This window comes from Diabrotica undecimpunctata, chromosome 8 (genome assembly GCF_040954645.1).
Source record: "Diabrotica undecimpunctata isolate CICGRU chromosome 8, icDiaUnde3, whole genome shotgun sequence".
In the NCBI taxonomy this organism is placed as follows: domain Eukaryota; kingdom Metazoa; phylum Arthropoda; class Insecta; order Coleoptera; family Chrysomelidae; genus Diabrotica; species Diabrotica undecimpunctata.
In genome coordinates, this window is record NC_092810.1 from 89,531,393 (window position 1) to 89,550,450 (window position 19,058).

At 31.5% G+C, this 19,058-nt stretch overlaps 1 protein-coding gene across 1 annotated transcript in view; it reads left to right on the top strand.

Annotated features, from left to right (window-relative positions):
- The window catches only part of mRNA-cap (RNA guanylyltransferase and 5'-phosphatase mRNA capping enzyme), an 87,651-nt gene that overhangs the window by 16,159 nt on the left and 52,434 nt on the right, over positions 1-19,058 (top strand). The window contains exons 3-4 of the mRNA XM_072540588.1: positions 4,156-4,347; positions 17,300-17,518. Of these exons, the coding sequence (XP_072396689.1) occupies positions 4,156-4,347; positions 17,300-17,518 (411 nt within the window). The remainder of the gene's footprint in view (positions 1-4,155; positions 4,348-17,299; positions 17,519-19,058) is intronic.

The following is a 19,058-nucleotide window of genomic DNA, read 5'->3' on the forward strand; positions in this document are numbered from 1 at the left end:
CTTGAAAGTGTCGAAAATAAATTTAGGAGAAATCATAGAAGCTTGAGTTAAATATTGTATTCATATGGGATTAAACCATATTTGATTATAGTGAAAATAAAATTACATTTTCTGTATATATATATATATATATATATATATATATATATATATATATATATACAGTAAAACCTCCGTTAACCGAAATATTTGGGGGGGAGGTCGTTTCGGATAACAGGAATTTCGGTTAAAAATAAAATTGTTTTTTATAGTATTCTTGGTCAAAGTATTAGTATTAAAAAATACTATGAGGTGATTTCGTAATGTTTTCTAATATGTAAATACAGAATAAAGTAACAAAATTCTGTAGAGCAAAAATAAGTTCGGCTAATGGATTAAGTCCACAGTCAGGAAATTCGATGACACACACACACACACACACACACACACACACACACACACACACACACACAAACAAAATTAAGGAAAATGAACAAGTTTAACATGTTTTTTAAAGAAATCTTCTACTTTTTTTTTGCGTTTTTGTTTGACAACGATGTTTTGCAGCTATATCTCTTTATCGTTCATTTGCAGAACATCATGAGTTTGCCTCATTCGATTGTTTGACGAAACGTAAAGCAATATCAAAAGGACAAAACTTTATGCAAAGACAACAAAAATTAAGAACCTTGTCGAACTAATTAGGCCTACTGTATAAAGTTCTTACCTCTACGGCATTGAAAATCATTGAAGGCAGCGAGAGTCGGCGGTCTCGTGCTGCCTGTTGTCTGTTGGGTCGTCATCTTCGTCGTCTGATACGCTCAGGTTGTCTGAATGAAGAACCATATCAATGATGTCCTGGTCGATGAATTCACTTTCTGAGTCATTAGCTGCTAACCACTCACGTATCTCTTCTTGGTTAATTTCTTCACATCCAGCAAAAATTTTTTATTAAAGTTTTAATTTTTTCTATCGTTTCTTTACCATTTTCTTCTTCAGGATCGTCAATCAAAATCCCATCAAAAAGTTTTTTCCAGCATTTGAAGATTTGATCTTGGCCTACGACTCAGCATACCAATAAACAATATGTTTCATTGTTAAAGATTTGAAAATAAACACTTTTGGATTCATTTGTCTTCTGTGATAACACATGTCTTAAGAATGTTCCTCTATGTCTGTTGAATGTCTCTATTACTCCCTGGTCTAACGGCTGAATTAAGTTCGTGACATTCAGTGGCAAACATTTTATACTTGGGACGAATTCATGTTCGAACCATTTTGAAAATAAAGTGGTCGACATCCATGAGCTTTTTTGGCCTCTATAAAAAGCTGGAAGTGCTTTTTCGGAAATATCTTTTAGAGCTCTTGGTTTTTTTGATTTCCCCAACACACATAGGCATCAATCGGTGAGTGAAATTAATGGAATTGTTTACGTTTTGCGATAAAAATTTACTTTTTATTGTCAACATTATTGAAACTCAGCTGTTTCGGTTAAACGAGGTTTCGGTTAAGGGAGGTTTTACTGTATATATATATATATATATATATATATATATATATATATATATATATATATATATAAATATAAATGAAAAGTAATGGCATGTCTCGCAAAACAGAAAACCAAAAATGGTATATCGACGGAAGGCAACCGTATACGTATTTCTGACTATTGGTCGTCTTCAGTACGGTGCAGCCAAGTTAGAAAAGGAGCATATTAACTTGGGAAAGGATCACTACAGGAGCAATGCAACTGTATATATATATATATATATATATATATATATATATATATATATATATATATATAAACTAAGGTACACTCGAAGAGTGGTGGGTTTTTCGGTCAAAGTGGAGAAATAAAAGACAAAGAAGGTGGCTACTTCATCTATTTATTGAAGACGTTTCGCTTTCTGCTCAGAAAGCATCATCAGTTCATCTAAAAAGAACAATATGAAACCAAACATCCATAGAGAAGTTACAACAAAAGTGTGTTACCTTACAAAGACATGTAGCAGTCAATGATGTTAAAAATATGAAAAAACTTACGAAACTGGACATTCAGAGTTAACGTTGTATAAAATAATTAATTGAAACTAGGTATAGTTTGCAATTTAACAAAATTAGCACAGCAAAAGAACATGTGATAAACATACATGTATAAAAAAGTTATTATAAAAACTTAAGTAAAAAACATTAAGGTTTATTTTAAAGTGTAAAGAACTAAAAAGATCATACGAATGCACTTCCAACAAATTTATTTAATAAATTAGATTTTAATTTTAACTTTAGGTAACATTATAAGTTATTTAAGATTAATAGTAATAAGATAAAATGAAGTTACCAGTCTTTAGCTTACTGAGTCTCGCCGATAAATGAATTTACAGGTCTAACACCCACGCAAACAACGTGAAGAGAAGTGGCCTTGAGGTCAAAATGACATAAACAGCAAGGCAATCTACCAACCTCTATATAATAAGGCGGTATATTCAAAAAATGTGATAAATTTGGTTGACAGCTTGTCGTTAAAAAAACCAAACAATGAAAGGAAAAGGTGGTTAAAATCACCACTTACCCCAACAGTGATTGATCTGTCAACAAAGAACAAAGCATGCGAAGTCAATCCAAAATATCATATATTATAATATTATGACGTCACTAGTTAGCCAGCTAACAGGTGAAGATCAATACAACTTCCACCGTCCAAAGGTTCAAACATTTAGGACCGTAATGAAAAAGATTCTATGAATCAAATTTCAGTTTAAATTTTATCAAACAAGTTCATCAAAAAGAACAATTACTTAATTATGTAAAAGTGATATTGACAAATATTAATAAAATGTAAGTTGATAAATCTTAGTTAAGGAAGGAATAATTTATTTTATACAACGTTAACTCTGAATGTCCAGTTTCGTAAGTTTTTTCATATTTTTAACATCATTGACTGCTATGTCTTTGTAAGGTAACACACTTTTGTTGTAACTTCTCTATGGATGTTTGGTTTCATATTGTTCTTTTTAGATGAACTGATGATGCTTTCTGAGCAGAAAGCGAAACGTCTTCAATAAATAGATGAAGTAGCCACCTTCTTTGTCTTTTATTTCTCCACTTTGACCGAAAAACCCACCACTCTTCGAGTGTACCTTAGTTTATTTTGGATTGACGGTCGTACTCCTTTTCTCTCTCTCTCTCTCTCTATATATATATATATATATATATATATATATATATATATATATATATATATATATATATATATATATATATGTATATATTTGGAATATATTCAATGGTTGAATAGCAGAGGTTTTATCGGTCAATAATTGGCAAATAAAAGTCGTCAACTACTTTATTGATTTATTCGAATACGTTTCGCTTTTATTTTTAAAAGCATCATCAGTTCACTACAAATAAAAAAGATTTTAGAATATAAGTAAACAAACCAACAGGGTTCATACTTACAAAAACAATTTGTAGGGTTTTTTTATACATGTTATAAAAACTCTACGATAACTTAACATTAAAGATTAACAACTAAACGAGAGAAACGAAACAAAAAAATACAAGTAAAACTGTAAGAACATTAGTTCATTTAATTTTAACCGATGACTTCATTTGAATGTTGGTTTAAGCTCTTTCGAGGGTCAAACCACACTAATCTTTTCGATTGTTTTCAATCAGCTCTAGGATGTCATAATTTTCACATGTGGCTTATTGTCGTACATGTGTTTCTTTGGAATGCATGGTGCGGTTACGATTCTTAAGGGAATTAGCAAGCGGAACAGGGACGGACCTTTTTTAAAAAAGGATTCATTTATTCCTTTTTCTTTAAAAAACAAACAAACAAAAAAAAATGGAAAGAAGAATGGGAATGAAGTTACTGTCTTGTAAGGGTTATTTTAAATAAATTTTGTATGATGAGGGAGTGATATATCTGGCTCAAGTTGTCGATGTCGGTTCTCTTATTTAGGGACGATGGATGTTTTAGAATTTGACACATTTCAAGTACAAATTTCCTTCAAGGAAAATGCAAATACTACAACTTACATTACAAGATCAGAATATAGAGTATATGGTTTATAATATTCATATTTATCTTTACATTGCCTATGTCTTTAGCTGTAAAACAGTAAAGAATATTATGATTTATTAATAATACTCGTTATTATCCACTAGACCTGTAGGCATCTATAAAGGCGACTATATACAAGAATTATATAAAAGATATGATGACGTCAGTGATGCTCCACCTCCACCATCTCTTCCTGATTGGTGTACAGAAACTGACGATGTACAAGGGAATGGCCTTGACGATTTCGATGATGTTACGGAAGATACAAGAAAGCGAGCAGCTTCAACTTCTTCAAAGTAAGTAATTAGACAAATGTAACGATTTTTCCTTGTGCATAGCCGTACCAAAATGTGGATGTTTTAGGTATAGTACAGTATTCGCCAAAATAAATAGTACCGAAAGTGAACGTATTATTTATTTTTTAATTCACATGCTTAAAATGTGTACGATTGTGTCGCAAATAAGCTTTATAACGATTTTGCAGATCATCCAACATATTATAAAGAGTGGTTGCTGCAGTTGTTGAAAATTGGTTATTATCTTTTGTCGTAGTTCTCCAATATTACTGGCGAAACTTCTTATTTAAATACTGATTATTCTGTTTTCGAAATTCCAGATTTCATGCCCGCCAAAAATTTCGTTTATCTCTAAAAAAAGTGGTATAATGCTCTCTGTATTGCTGTTGGTTAACGCTTATGCTCGTTCGCATCTTCAAGAAAATAAGGACAATAATCCCATGTCAAGACACAGCACACCAAATGGTAACTCGTTCACTTTGGAGTGGTTTCTCCACAATGACATATGGGCGTTCAAACACAAGAAATCGAGTTGTTTGTCGATTGATGTAATCGTTAAGGTAAATGTTTCGTCCGAAAATCATATTTCTCAAGAAATCGGGATCTTCGTTTTCGATCTTTGAAAACGATTAGTTTTTGTCCAATTTGAATACAGTAAGGATAACCACCAAGAGCGTTGAACAGTCGACGTGTGGATGATTTAGTGCTATTTACTTTATACGCAGTACGTCGAAGTCTTCGTTTTGGGGACTGTAAGACCTGATGTAGAACGCGTCCTTAATTATTGTTGGTAAGAATTGTTTTTAGACGACCGGAAGAGCTGGTAGTGTGTCGTGCTGACACAACACACTACCAGCGTTACAACATCTCTCAACGATTACTAACATTACTCTTTTACTGGGGGCGCCTTGTAAAACACTTGTGTTATCTCAACATAGACTAATATTCCATCTATTTTCTTATGAGCGGAAATAATGTTCTACTATAGACACTTGCTCTTCAGTTGTTAGAACCATTTTCGGGATAGTTTTAATAATAGAGCACTGTTAATATGGCAGTTAATGACAAATAAACCCAATCAAATAAACACATATTGCGTGCGCAATTCCACAGCCGTCTTAATTTCGGTACTGTATAGTTTGGCGAATACCATATACATATATTAGTAAGCTTTTTTCTTCTTGCTTGATCAGTTCGTGTAAAAAAATTTTTGATTTAATTCCGCTCTTAGTTTTGCTACCTTGTCCACGTTGTTGCCAGTAAACATAGAATATCCATGATGGTCAGCAATATTCGGCAACGAATCAACACTCCTATAAGTGTAAGAAAGTTTTTAAAATCGCATAAAGTGTAATTATTTATAATACTTTAAAACATATTCATATGAAACAAACTCTCGTAATGAATTGATACGTATCATTGAACAACAAGAATTCGCTGTAAAGTATATTGTGGAATTAACTGATGCTATGACAGATGAACCCGTTTAATCCCTAAAACTTATCTGCACTGACGACAAATTCACATCTATTAGTCATTAAAACAATGGCTAAGATCTACGTGCTTTATACTTAGGGAACAAGATTGTAACGCTTGATAAAATAATGACATGTGTTAAAGAAGGCAAGGACTATATAAAATTCTCTCGAATGGTGTCATTAAAACTTTTGGAAGAAGTTGGTTTAAAATATGAGAAACACAACACAAAATATTTCTTGGTGGAAAAACATTTTTTAGAAAAGAAACTATTTACGAAAAATTAAGCCAATTAAGATCAGTATATTATATAAACAAAGTATGTAAGTTATCATACTAGGTTACAAGAATCTTTGCCAACAAGTACTTAATGTAAAATAGACCTCTTGCAGTGACCTACCTCCAAAAATATAAAGGTCCTATAAGATATGAGCTTTAATATTGCTAAAAGATACAAGAATTATTTAAAAAGTATGTTATCGACGAAAGAGTTTCTGTTACCATTGTGAGCTTAATCCGATATAACTAATTTTGCTACTTTTACTGAAATATACTTTATCTGAAAATACTACTTTAAAAATATTAACTATATTAACTAACGAAGAAGTAAATATGTGAAACATTATCTATGACGATTTAATTGAACCGGTTATTGTTAAAGCAAACAGCGATTGTTTAGATGGCTTCTATCATGCCAGATATTTCTAGCAACGACGCGCGACGTCGAATGAGCGTGTATTATTCTACACTCCCGTGCAAAATTAACCGGACACTCGAAATTCCAAAGTTTTTTCGTTTTAGTTGTGTTGAATTGTCCTGTATAATAATGAAATATATATATATATATATATATATATATATATATATATATATATATATATATATATTATTGTGATATTCAAAGTCTTGGTGCGCCAAGCAATAATTAGCTAATTAATTTTTTTGATTAATTAAAATTATTTAAATGATATGATTATGACTCTATCACAATTTTTAATTCTTTTATCTCAGGGTTAAATTCGTGCTTCAATATCTATGCTATTACATGTGAAAGGTAAGGTCCAGAGAATACCGGAATAATAAAAAACACATATGATCTAACACTATATATTGAAATAAAAATAATGAAATAATTCACACTCAAAAGTTTTCAATAAACAAATCTCATATAAGGATTCTCAAAATTTTGTTCTCCGTACGTGAACAATCAAAATTAATGGTACAAACAATATTAATTGAAAACTCAAAATCCCAAACTATTCTAACTCTCCTAATCAAAATATTTATATCCTTTCTAAATTACGTGTAAAAATTGTGTTATCAATAAAAAAAAAAACTGCAGAAAACAAAAATATCTCTCTCTGATGATGAGTGGTCCAAATCCTTGTTCATTGTAGACTGTATTATCTCCTCTCAACCGCTCCCTATGTAATCAGCAATCTTACAACAGATTGTTGCAAGTATATCGTCCTTAATGATCTCCTTCAAAAGCAACAATCATTCAAATTTTGGTAGCCTTTCTCCTCTCGATAAACTGAATCTCTCGTTGGCCCGAGTGAAAAATGACTCTTGGAATATCTTCTCTTTACGATAAACTGAATCTCTCGTTGGCCTGAACAGTGACTCTTGGAATATAAGTAGGAAAATATGACTTACAATATTTTGCTGCTTCAGCTGCTGTCAGATACACTAACTCCACAAAAACTCACTAACATTCAACACTACTGCTTGCTACTTCTTGGGAACCACCAGAGAACAATCACTGTTCGTCTTACAGACTTGGAAAACCAACTGATTATCTTTTCTCTCTCCTCAATCTCGCTAAACTTTTTCCTACATACTTATCCCACCTTTTTCAATCTCCGCCAATCAAAACTCGTCACAATTCCCCCATTTTTTCATTTCGATAACAAACACATTTTTACCTATAATTATAAAATTTCCTAAAACTTATTTACAAATAATATTTTCTATAATTCTTAAAAACTAACAAAAACCTCTTTCTAAAATCTCTTCTATTTGTCTCTAATCACTGCATTAATGTATTTTGGAAAACCCCGTTCAATTGTCTTTGGATTTCACTTAAAATTATGCGGGTCACTCAAGTATAACAAAGAAATAATTTATGCAAAGCTTACATTTTGTTTAGTACAGGTAATCCAAGAATTTAATAACTTTCCTTCTTCGAAATATTTGTTGGATATTATCCTACTTATCTGAATTATTTTAATGTTTTTGAACTTTGAAATATTTTAATCAACCCAATATTTTTCTCGATTTTGCATATCATAACAAATCCCCGCCATTTGATCTGCCGAAAACTCTTTGTTAAATTTTAAAAATGACAAAAGTTTTCTAGGATCAAATTATTTCACTATGTTATTAAAATCTACTTATGATACTGATAAATGTCGTGAATGTTAAAATACCCCGTATATTGCCTGTCTTTATACGGGATTGGATATATTTTCGTTTTAAATTTTTCCAAGTATTTTCCCTTAAAAGAAAGTTCATAATTTTTAGCCACTCGGTTTACTTCATTAATAAGATCTCCATGGTTTCCTAAAATCTTCTCTATTTTCTTTCCCCTGTTTTCTCCACAATTTATTTTTCTTTCATCCTCCTTTTGTTCACATGTGTTCACTGTCCATAATACTTCTTCACAAAATTCTGGATTCTCGTCCATCAGTGCCATTTTTTTTTCTGTTTTCTTTTTATCCTCTAATTCCCTTTGGTATTCCGAGCACCATGTTTCTATTCCTTTCATTTCTCTGATGATACTTTCTTTTTCTTCCTGCTTCCATTCTGTTTTATCGTCGGTTGCCAACAATTCTTCTGTACCTTCTATTTCCTGTTTTTCTCTGGTCTCCATCTTATTTTCCTGCTTTCTTTTCGAACTCTTCTTCTTTTTCTTCCTTCTCTTTTTCTCTTCTGTTAGATCTTGTTCTTGTACTTTCGGTTTATCCTCTACAGTCATATCGATTTCTTTGCGTTTTTCCTGTGCATTGATCCTTCCAGAATTTGTTTTCCTATCTGTTTGCTTTTCTTCTCCTGTGTTGTCTGGTTCTGCTCTGATTTCCAGTTTATTTTCCGAAAAATTTATGGTGATATCTTTTTTTCTCAATTCATCAATTCCCGCTATCATATCATGATTTAAATCTTCAATCACCACACATTTCATAATATGGAATTTGTTTCCCACTCTTATCTGTACTCCCAAACCTTCGTTTACTGTCGTCAAATTTTTATTGTTTGCACCCACTAAATCAACCCTAGGAATCTTATACACAAATCTGTCCAAATTTAATTCTTTTACTAGTTTTTTATTGATTAGCGATATCTCCGAGCCAGAATCAATCACAATTTTAATCGCTTTATGTTTTATAAATGCGTCTAAAAATATTAGATTAGAATTAGAAATTTGTCTTTCGTTTCCTATTGCTACATGATTCATCTCCCTTCTATTTTGTTGTTGGAAGCTCTGGTTATTTCTATCGTCCCTTTGTTCGTTAGTATTCCTATTCGGAGGATTTTGTGCATCTCTATTCCTGTTGTGATTTTCATTTGTTCTATTTTGTGTATCATTCCGGTTATCGTAATTTTGTTGTCTATTGTAATTATTGTAATTTTTCGGCCTATATTCGTTTGTTGATCTGGGATGTCGGTTTCTCTGGTCATAATTTGATGAATACCTTCTTTCCGGTCCATTATATTGGTCATGTTGTCTTCTATTTCTCATTTCTTTTCTTTTCGCTTCTTTTAATTGAAGGAATTGGCACAAACTATCAATATCTTGATAGTTTCTCAAAATCACGTGATCTTCCAACGTTTCCTCAAAATGTCTGCTGATCATTTCTACCAGCTGTTCGGTAGAATATTTGTATTCTAGATATTTTGAATTGTTATATATCTGCAAAGCATATCTTTCTTCAGATATTCCCATTTTTTCGTGATATTTTCCATTCTGTAGCTCTTGGTTGATTTCTCTCTGTTTATTTTTCCCCCAGAAATAGTTGAGAAATTTATTTTCAAAATCTGTCCAATTTTCAAACTCATCTTCCTTGCTTTCATACCATAACGCTGCTCCTTCTTTCAAATGGTTTCTAATTGTTTCTTTGCACTCGTCAAAATATCTAATATGTTGTAATTTGGTTTTCAAATTTTTAACAAACGGTACTGGGTGTGTTTTCCGAATATCCCCGCCAAATTGTATTTTCGACTCGCTTGTTCCATGGATGATAACTTCTTTTCTCTCTACCCCTCTTAGTTCAATTTCTGCCATTTGTTTTTCATTTTGCTTTAATCTTCTTTCTATTTCCTTCCTGTCTTCTTGTAGCGCCATTTCAAATTTTTCTTCTAACTGTTCTAATTCTTTTTTCTGTACAGTCTTAATATCTTTCATTTTAGTTTCTATTTCTTCTCTCTGCATCTCTAGTTTCCTCTCTGTTTCTTCTCTGACTTTTTCTAAACAGACTTTTACCTCATTTTCATATTTGTCAAAACGCTTTTCCATTTTTCTATCATTTTCTTCTAATTTTTGTTCTATTGCTAGCCTTGTTTCCCGTTGGTTTTCTTCCATTGTCTGTTTTGTTTCTTGTTGATTTCTATCAATTTTCTTTGATGTTTCAATTTGGTTTTTCTCTATTGTTTGTCTCTGTATTTGCATCATTGCTAATAATTTTTCCAGCATCCCTGTTTCTTTTCTTTCCTCCATTATTGTAGCATTTCCTTCATTATCCGATCCTTCATCAATAATTGTTTCCTCTTCTCTGTTATCCTCCTTCCTTTCTTGCATTTTGCTTTGACTCCTTGTGGTCGACATGTTGTTTCTTTTCGTTACTGTTTTTGTCCCCGCCAAATGTGAAATTTTACAACACTCTATATGTTTCAGAACACGACAATATTTCTCCCCAAATGTATTAAATTTTCACGACAAATATCAAATATGCAATCAGTAAAATTCAAATAATTCAAAATAAATATCAAATGTACGATTGGTAACGAAAATAAAATCAAATAATTCAATAGCAGTAAATATCCACTAACTACGATCAATCAATAAATCAAATTTATATTCCCTGGAAAAATTGTCAAAATACTTTCAAATTCAAATTCCCTCAATGTTATATGTTTTTATCTCTGGATCACCTGTACTTATTCCAGATCTCTTTCCCTTCCTTCAAATGTAAAGCTGCGATATTTTCAAGCCCCACGTTTTGGAAGCCAGTTATTGTGATGTTCAAAGTCTTGGTGCGCCAAGCAATAATTAGCTAATTAATTTTTTTGATTAATTAAAATTATTTAAATGATATGATTATGACTATCACAATTTTTAATTCTTTTATCTCAGGGTTAAATTCGTGCTTCAATATCTATGCTATTACATGTGAAAGGTAAGGTCCAGAGAATACCGGAATAATAAAAAACACATATGATCTAACACTATATATTGAAATAAAAATAATGAAATAATTCACACTCAAAAGTTTTCAATAAACAAATCTCATATAAGGATTCTCAAAATTTTGTTCTCCGTACGTGAACAATGAAAATTAATGGTACAAACAATATTAATTGAAAACTCAAAATCCCAAACTATTCTAACTCTCCTAATCAAAATATTTATATCCTTTCTAAATTACGTGTAAAAATTGTGTTATCAATAAAAAAAAAACTGCAGAAAACAAAAATATCTCGCTCTGATGATGAGTGGTCCAAATCCTTGTTCCTTGTAGACTGTATTATCTCCTCTCAACCGCTCCCTATGTAATCAGCAATCTTACAACAGATTGTTGCAAGTATATCGTCCTTAATGATCTCCTTCAAAAGCAACAATCATTCAAATTTTGGTAGCCTTTCTTCTCTCGATAAACTGAATCTCTCGTTGGCCCGAGTGAAAAATGACTCTTGGAATATCTTATCTTTACGATAAACTGAATCTCTCGTTGGCCTGAACAGTGACTCTTGGAATATAAGTAGGAAAATATGACTTACAATATTTTGCTGCTTCAGCTTCTGTCAGATACACTAACTCCACAAAAACTCACTAACATTCAACACTACTGCTTGCTACTTCTTGGGAACCACCAGAGAACAATCACTGTTCGTCTTACAGACTTGGAAAACCAACTGATTATCTTTTCTCTCTCCTCAATCTCGCTAAACTTTTTCCTACATACTTATCCCACCTTTTTCAATCTCCGCCAATCAAAACTCGTCACAATTCCCCCATTTTTTCATTTCGATAACAAACACATTTTTACCTATAATTATAAAATTTCCTAAAACTTATTTACAAATAATATTTTCTATAATTCTTAAAAACTAACAAAAACCTCTTTCTAAAATCTCTTCTATTTGTCTCTAATCACTGCATTAATGTATTTTGGAAAACCCCGTTCAATTGTCTTTGGATTTCACTTAAAATTATGCGGGTCACTCAAGTATAACAAAGAAATAATTTATGCAAAGCTTACATTTTGTTTAGTACAGGTAATCCAAGAATTTAATAACTTTCCTTCTTCGAAATATTTGTTGGATATTATCCTACTTATCTGAATTATTTTAATGTTTTTGAACTTTGAAATATTTTAATCAACCCAATATTTTTCTCGATTTTGCATATCATAACAATATATATATATATATATATATATATATATATATATGTATATATATATACATATATATATATATATACATATATATATATATATATATATATATATATATATATATATATATATATATATATACAGTGTAGGTAAAAGTTTATGGTCGGTATGGTAAAATTTAACAGGATATCTAACACATATATAAAATCATATTTTCAGCGAATAGACAAAGATAACAATCATATTTCCCCTTGGTCTCCCCTCCATATTTCTTATTGACGACCATTGCCCATTAGTGAGACGATTAGTTCCAATCAGAGATATTTTACACATTTTACATATCTGGTTCCGATCCTAAGAACCTAGAGGTGGGTCGTTGACATTTTTATCGGAACCGTTTTTCGTAAACTGTAACTAGTTGATTGTTTACTAGTAGTTTCAAATAAGCGAGTACACAAACAAACATATTGGCTATTATATTGAAAGAAACTAACGAAGGATATATTTATTATAACTTGAAAAATAAATTAAACAATACAAATAGTACTTACATTTACATTACACATTATTAAATCGCTAATCGTCTAAATTGACATTTAAAAACATAATTTTTTCCACTTTTCTTGTTAACCGTGTTCTTCTTTTATTTAAAATTAAACCAGATTTTGAACATGTGTTCACAAGGAACAGATTTTGTTACAATACTACAATATTTTATGAATATAGTGGTTAAGTTAGGATATACATGGCGATTGTTTTTCCACCACTGTAATGGACAGTTCCAATCTCCGTTCGAAATTTTTTGTGGGTAATATCATCAGACAAATACATGTCGACTTCTTTTCTATCTCTCGATACAGGTGTATGTTTAGATGAGTCATGTCCAATTAATTAATCAAAAATACACCATGGACTTAAGGCATTTTTATCAGTTTCTTTTTCTTTTACTGGTTGATTTTCACTAGTACAATCTTCTTTTTCTTTTTTTATAGAAGTAACCAGCTTCTTAACTCTTTCTTTTGTTTTTTATAACTAGGTATTCTGATTAATGAATGAGTTTCGATTTACCATTGATCTGCATTTTCGATTTCAAATCTTTATTGATAGTTCGTCAAATGATTTATTTATTGTAAATATTCAATTAAGAATTATTTTTCTTAGTCAAAATTATTGACCTAGTATAAGAATAATAATTTTATTTTCAAAAAATACACATTTGTAGAAGATGCAGCTTTTATGGTCCGCTTTCTGAATATTGCAATGATTGAATCTTTTCCTGACGCATTTCTGTCCGTTTCGACTACTTCTACCAGAAGTACTGACATACTGCCACCGCCACCCAAGCGTCAAAAGGTGATTGATACTTCCATTAATAAAAATATTAGTTAAGAACAAAAGTAACAAATAGATATGGATTTACTAAACCTATACAAAGACTCGTTTCATCCGTTTTCCATAGTTGAAGAACGAGCCTGGAAAAAGGGTGTATTCCTGGATATAAACCGCCAACAAGAAAAACTTGTTCATTACGTCAGGTTCATTACTTTACTCAGGTTCACTACTCAGGAATGTTATATCAAAACTGAGCAAATTATTAGATCACAAGTTGTTAAAGAAGTAGCAAATATCTGTATTACTACTGACCTCTGGACATATGGAGTAACTGAGAGTTACATCGCGTTAACAGGACAATATTTAACCGAAAATTTAGAATTTAAAACGGTTTTATTAGGCTGCTGCCATTTTTCTGGAAACCATAATACAGAAAACATCGCTTTTGAAATTAGTGAAATTATTAATCAGTAGGATCTTAAACGAAAAGTAAATTTTGCAGTAACTGATAATGCCTCAAATATGGTCAAAGCTATTAAAGATGTTTTGGAATGAAAACATTTAAATTGTTTTGCTCATACGTTTAATTTATTGGCGGAGGACGCACTTAAATGCTTTCGTGTACAAATAGATAAAATAAAGTCTTTTTTTTCGACAATTCGCCAAAAAAATACCTTTCAAAAAAGTACCTTATCTTCAGAAAGGCTTTTAAAGTATCAATTACAACATAACAAAGTTCCCAAACGGCCAATCCAAGACGTGGAAACTAGTTAGAACTTCACCTATTACATGCTAAAAAGAATGACCGAGTTAGAAGAGGCAATCCGTTTCACATTGGTATTATTTAATACAGACTTAGACTTAGACCAAATCTAAATAATGAAGACTGTATTATTTGTTCTCAACTTTCCCAAATTTTACGGCCTTTTAAAGAAATAACAAGTACAATGAGTGGTCAAAAATACTTGAAGGGTAGTTCAGTGATTGTTATGGTACGCTGCCTGCAAGAATCTTGCAATAAAATTTTAGCAAACGGTAACCTTACATCCATAGTATCCGACGTAGTACAATTACTAATATCGGGTTGTATTGTTTAGTTTATTTTTCAAGTTATAATAAATATATCCTTCATTAGTTTCTTTCACTTCAATAAATATTGTGTATAAACGATAATAGCCATTATGTTTGTTTATGTAGGTACTCTCTTACTTGAAACTACTGTTAAACAATCATAGTAACTTGTTTACGAAAATCGGTTAACGACAAAAACTTTAACGACCCACCTCTACTTGATACCTCTGTCCTTACTTTGATTCGGTGCTTTGACGAATCGAGAAATCGGGAGACGAGACGTTGCCAAATAATTTTGTATGAAGAATTTTTTATTGTGGCAACATATGCAGTTTATTTTTAATAAGAATAAGGCACAATTCGGAAATCGTACTTAAAATACGAAACATTAATAAATTTTATTTATATAAAACGATTTCCGAAGTGGAAATCAAAATGTTATATTACACTTATTGTAAAGTAAAATTGTGGCATATTCCAAATAAAAAACAGTAAGCTGCCATTTAAATCCATTTCGCCCAAATTTGATTATCTTAGAACATTGTTCAAATGCTAAAAAGACAACAGGTTAAATAAAACCAATAAGTTTGGCAACGTTGAATTTCCCCTTTTTTATTATTTCAACTCATTCATTTTCAGCGATATAAAGGGCTGACCTAATATACCTTTCTCTTTTTAAACAGGTGTTTCTCATTATATATATATATATATATATATATATATATATATATATATATATATATATATATATATGTATATATATATATATATATGTATATATGTATATATATATACATATATATGTATATATATATATATATATATATATATATATATATATATATATATATATATATATATATATATATATATCAAAAGATATTGTCATTTTTGAGGGTGAAAAGAAAGTTTTTGTGAATGTATTTTCGATAAATCGCATATTTATTTAAAAGATAATGCTTGTTAAATTGATTGTATTCGTTTTGGTGTATTTAATATAAAGTGTTTTTAATAAAAAGGAATAATTTACAATTAGACCAGATCAAGTAGCGCAAGCTGTTGCTCTATATCATGATGGGCGTTCCATTCGGTATATAGAAGAAATGTTTGCTTTCCTCGTAGTATAATATCTAATGCTTTACACAGATTTCGAGAAACTGGCTTTTACTCAAGAAGACCTGGACACAAAAGACCAAGGGCAACAAACGCCGTGGAAGATTGTTTAGACTTTAAGTGCTTCGAGAGCAGACAGATACTGCTACTGCTTTGAATAGTAGATTGTGAGATGTTCATGGTACCATAATTTCGTCTTATGTACCTGCTAAAGGCTTTTTGTTGGACGCAGCTCATTGAATACAACGCTTGAAATTATTTCGTGCTCATGCAGATTGATACATGGATGATTGGAGAGACGTCCTCTTTTCTTTTTACTAGATATTCACCTGATGGTCGTAAAAGAGTGTGGAGAAGGCTTGGAAAATGCTACGCCCAATGCTGCTTCTCTTCTAGAGTAAAGTTTGGTGGTGGAGATGTAATTGTATGGGGCGGCATTTCTTTGGAAGCACATACAAATCATGTTATGTTAGGGGGAGGTAGTCTTAATACTTAATACTTAACACTAGACAAAAGGACAAACAGTTTAAAAATTGTTTAGGATGCTACATTATGGGCAATGGCAGGAGACAGAGACAGTTCTGTTCTTGATCGTGTTTTCTTGGGACCGCTGTCACGATTATCGCTGATCGTTCAAAGATAATCGTAGGGCACTATTTCCTATAAAGACGTTTTGCTTGAATGGCTACGATTAGAGTCATTAACGATGATCCGACGCCTACACTACACTACTAGATATGTTAGTTTACCGTGAGAGCCGTGTACTAAATCGTTGTGTTATTTCAAAGTGGACACACATTTCTATACACCTCAATAATGAAACACTGTTAGAACACTGTTCTCGTGGTAAAAGTCATATCTTGCCATGGCCGGTGCGTTTTCTGAACAAGGAGATGAATGTTTCTCAAGCAACATCTCCCGTTGTGTTTATTGTCAAAACAAGATGATAAAAACCAGAGGATCAAATACTAGTATTTTGTTGCTTTTCATCTAGAATAATTTTTTTTTAGTTTTACTCATTTAAATAATTTTATTATTACACTATCACAGCGAGTGGAGATAAGTAAAAAACAAACAAAATACAATGCAAATACACGACTATAAGTGATAGTTGTAGAATAGATAGATTGTTGCAGAAGGTTATATTAATTTACTATATAGAAAACGCCACGAGGAAAATGGTACCGAACGAGTATCTTTGCATGATTTTACGTTCGACGATCATGGCTTAGCAAAAATTATATAGCGGCACAGTGTAGAAAAACACTGTTTAGTTTAGATTAATGTCAAACTTTCCTCATATATGAAACTGTAGTATTTATTGTTAATATGTTATGGCATTTCAGTAACGATGATACTTCACCAAAAACTAAAAAGCGTCGTGTAAAGGAAGCCGTGTTTATGGAGGGTGTACCTAACGTTACTCACTTTCAAGAAGAAAAAGCAACCGAACTGCAAAAAATGGTGCAAAAGATGTGTAAGTGGGGACGTAAAGGCTTTCCAGGCAGTCAGCCAGTTTCCATGGATATGAATAACATTAATCTTCTAAAATCCCAACCCTACAGGTAAGACATTTTAATGTATTTAAAGATTTAAGAAAAATTTAGGTTATTTATGAATTGACCTCAGAAAAAATCTAAGATCTATAGATAAAGCTTAAAGCCATTGTATTCTTCTGTTTCCGTAGGTTAGTCCCATCGGGATCTCTAAAAATAATATCAAGATTTATCTGATAAATATTAAAATATTTATATAGTTGAAACATCGAAGCGTAAAAGTTACATTAAAAACCATATTTTTTTGTTCGTAATTAATTTTATGTAGGATCAACTTAATTAGAAACTTATAAAATAACTATTGATATAAAATATCCATAAGTAAGACAAAATTGCAAAAAGTGTGTACATACAGCAAAAGCTTTTGCTGAAAGTTCTAATCGTTTGCACATTATATCTTCGATAGCCTAGAAGAATAGAGAACTATTTTAGTAAATCGTTCTCGTACCTCGCCGTCAAAGTAGATGGCACCTCTGTGCGCGAACCATTGAAAGTGGGAAGATTTTGGAGACATTAGTTGGACTTTTCGGTTTGAATCGAAATCAGCTCGAACGGCTGACGAGGTAGAGATACTGAAATAACAGTTAACAGGGTGTTTGGTAACGAATGGGCCGTAGCTTAAACGTAGATTTCTCAGGTTAAAATAGGTCGATTTAAGCTAACTTACCTTGGTACGAAAGTTGATAACCGAAATACACGTCAAAGTTATTTTTATTTTATTTATTTTTGAATATTTCCTGACAGGCATGAAACAACTACACGAAATTTGGTAAGTGGGGATTTTTTGGGAGGAGAAACATAAATTCCCCATCAAAAATTATGTATTACCCCGAAAGCGTCACATACGCTCATTTAATACATTCAATGTTTTTATCGCCCCACTACATAATTTTGAGATCAACATTTTTATTCCCCTATTATTTTTACTCAAAAAGGTTTACTGCATTCATTTCGCTAAACTCAACCGTTTTCGAGTTAAACGCATTTTAAATGTACGATGCAAAATTAAATGTTTTGCATTATTGTAGTACACCCGAAAAATAAACTAAACAATAATCATTGTGCACGTTGTCATGGTTATGTCATTGCAGTTATCATTTTCAATATTTAGATACGTTTTAGGTAGGTATCTAAAAGAGATAAGGGGTGTAATAGATCGAAAAAAATGGCCATATTTGGGCCGATCAAAAGCCAAATGCAACGTTGTCTCGGAACTTCCAATACGAGTTTAAATTCAATGTTTGGTTTGGGATTGTTTGTGATAATTTCGTTGGCCCTTTTGAACTTCTAGAGAGATTTAACTCACAAGACTATTTAAATTTTCTTCGAAATTATTTGCATCAACTTTTAGAAGATGTTACTTTAAACATCAGATTAAATATGTGGTTTTTACAAAATTATTTAAATCTTGTTTTTTCTCACCGATGGATTGGCAGAGGTAGTGAACAACCGTGGCCTCCCCGAACCTTTAAGCTATTTAAATCACTTAGACTTTTTTTCGGGGATATATAAAACATCTTGTTTCAAGACCAGTGATCAATACACGAGA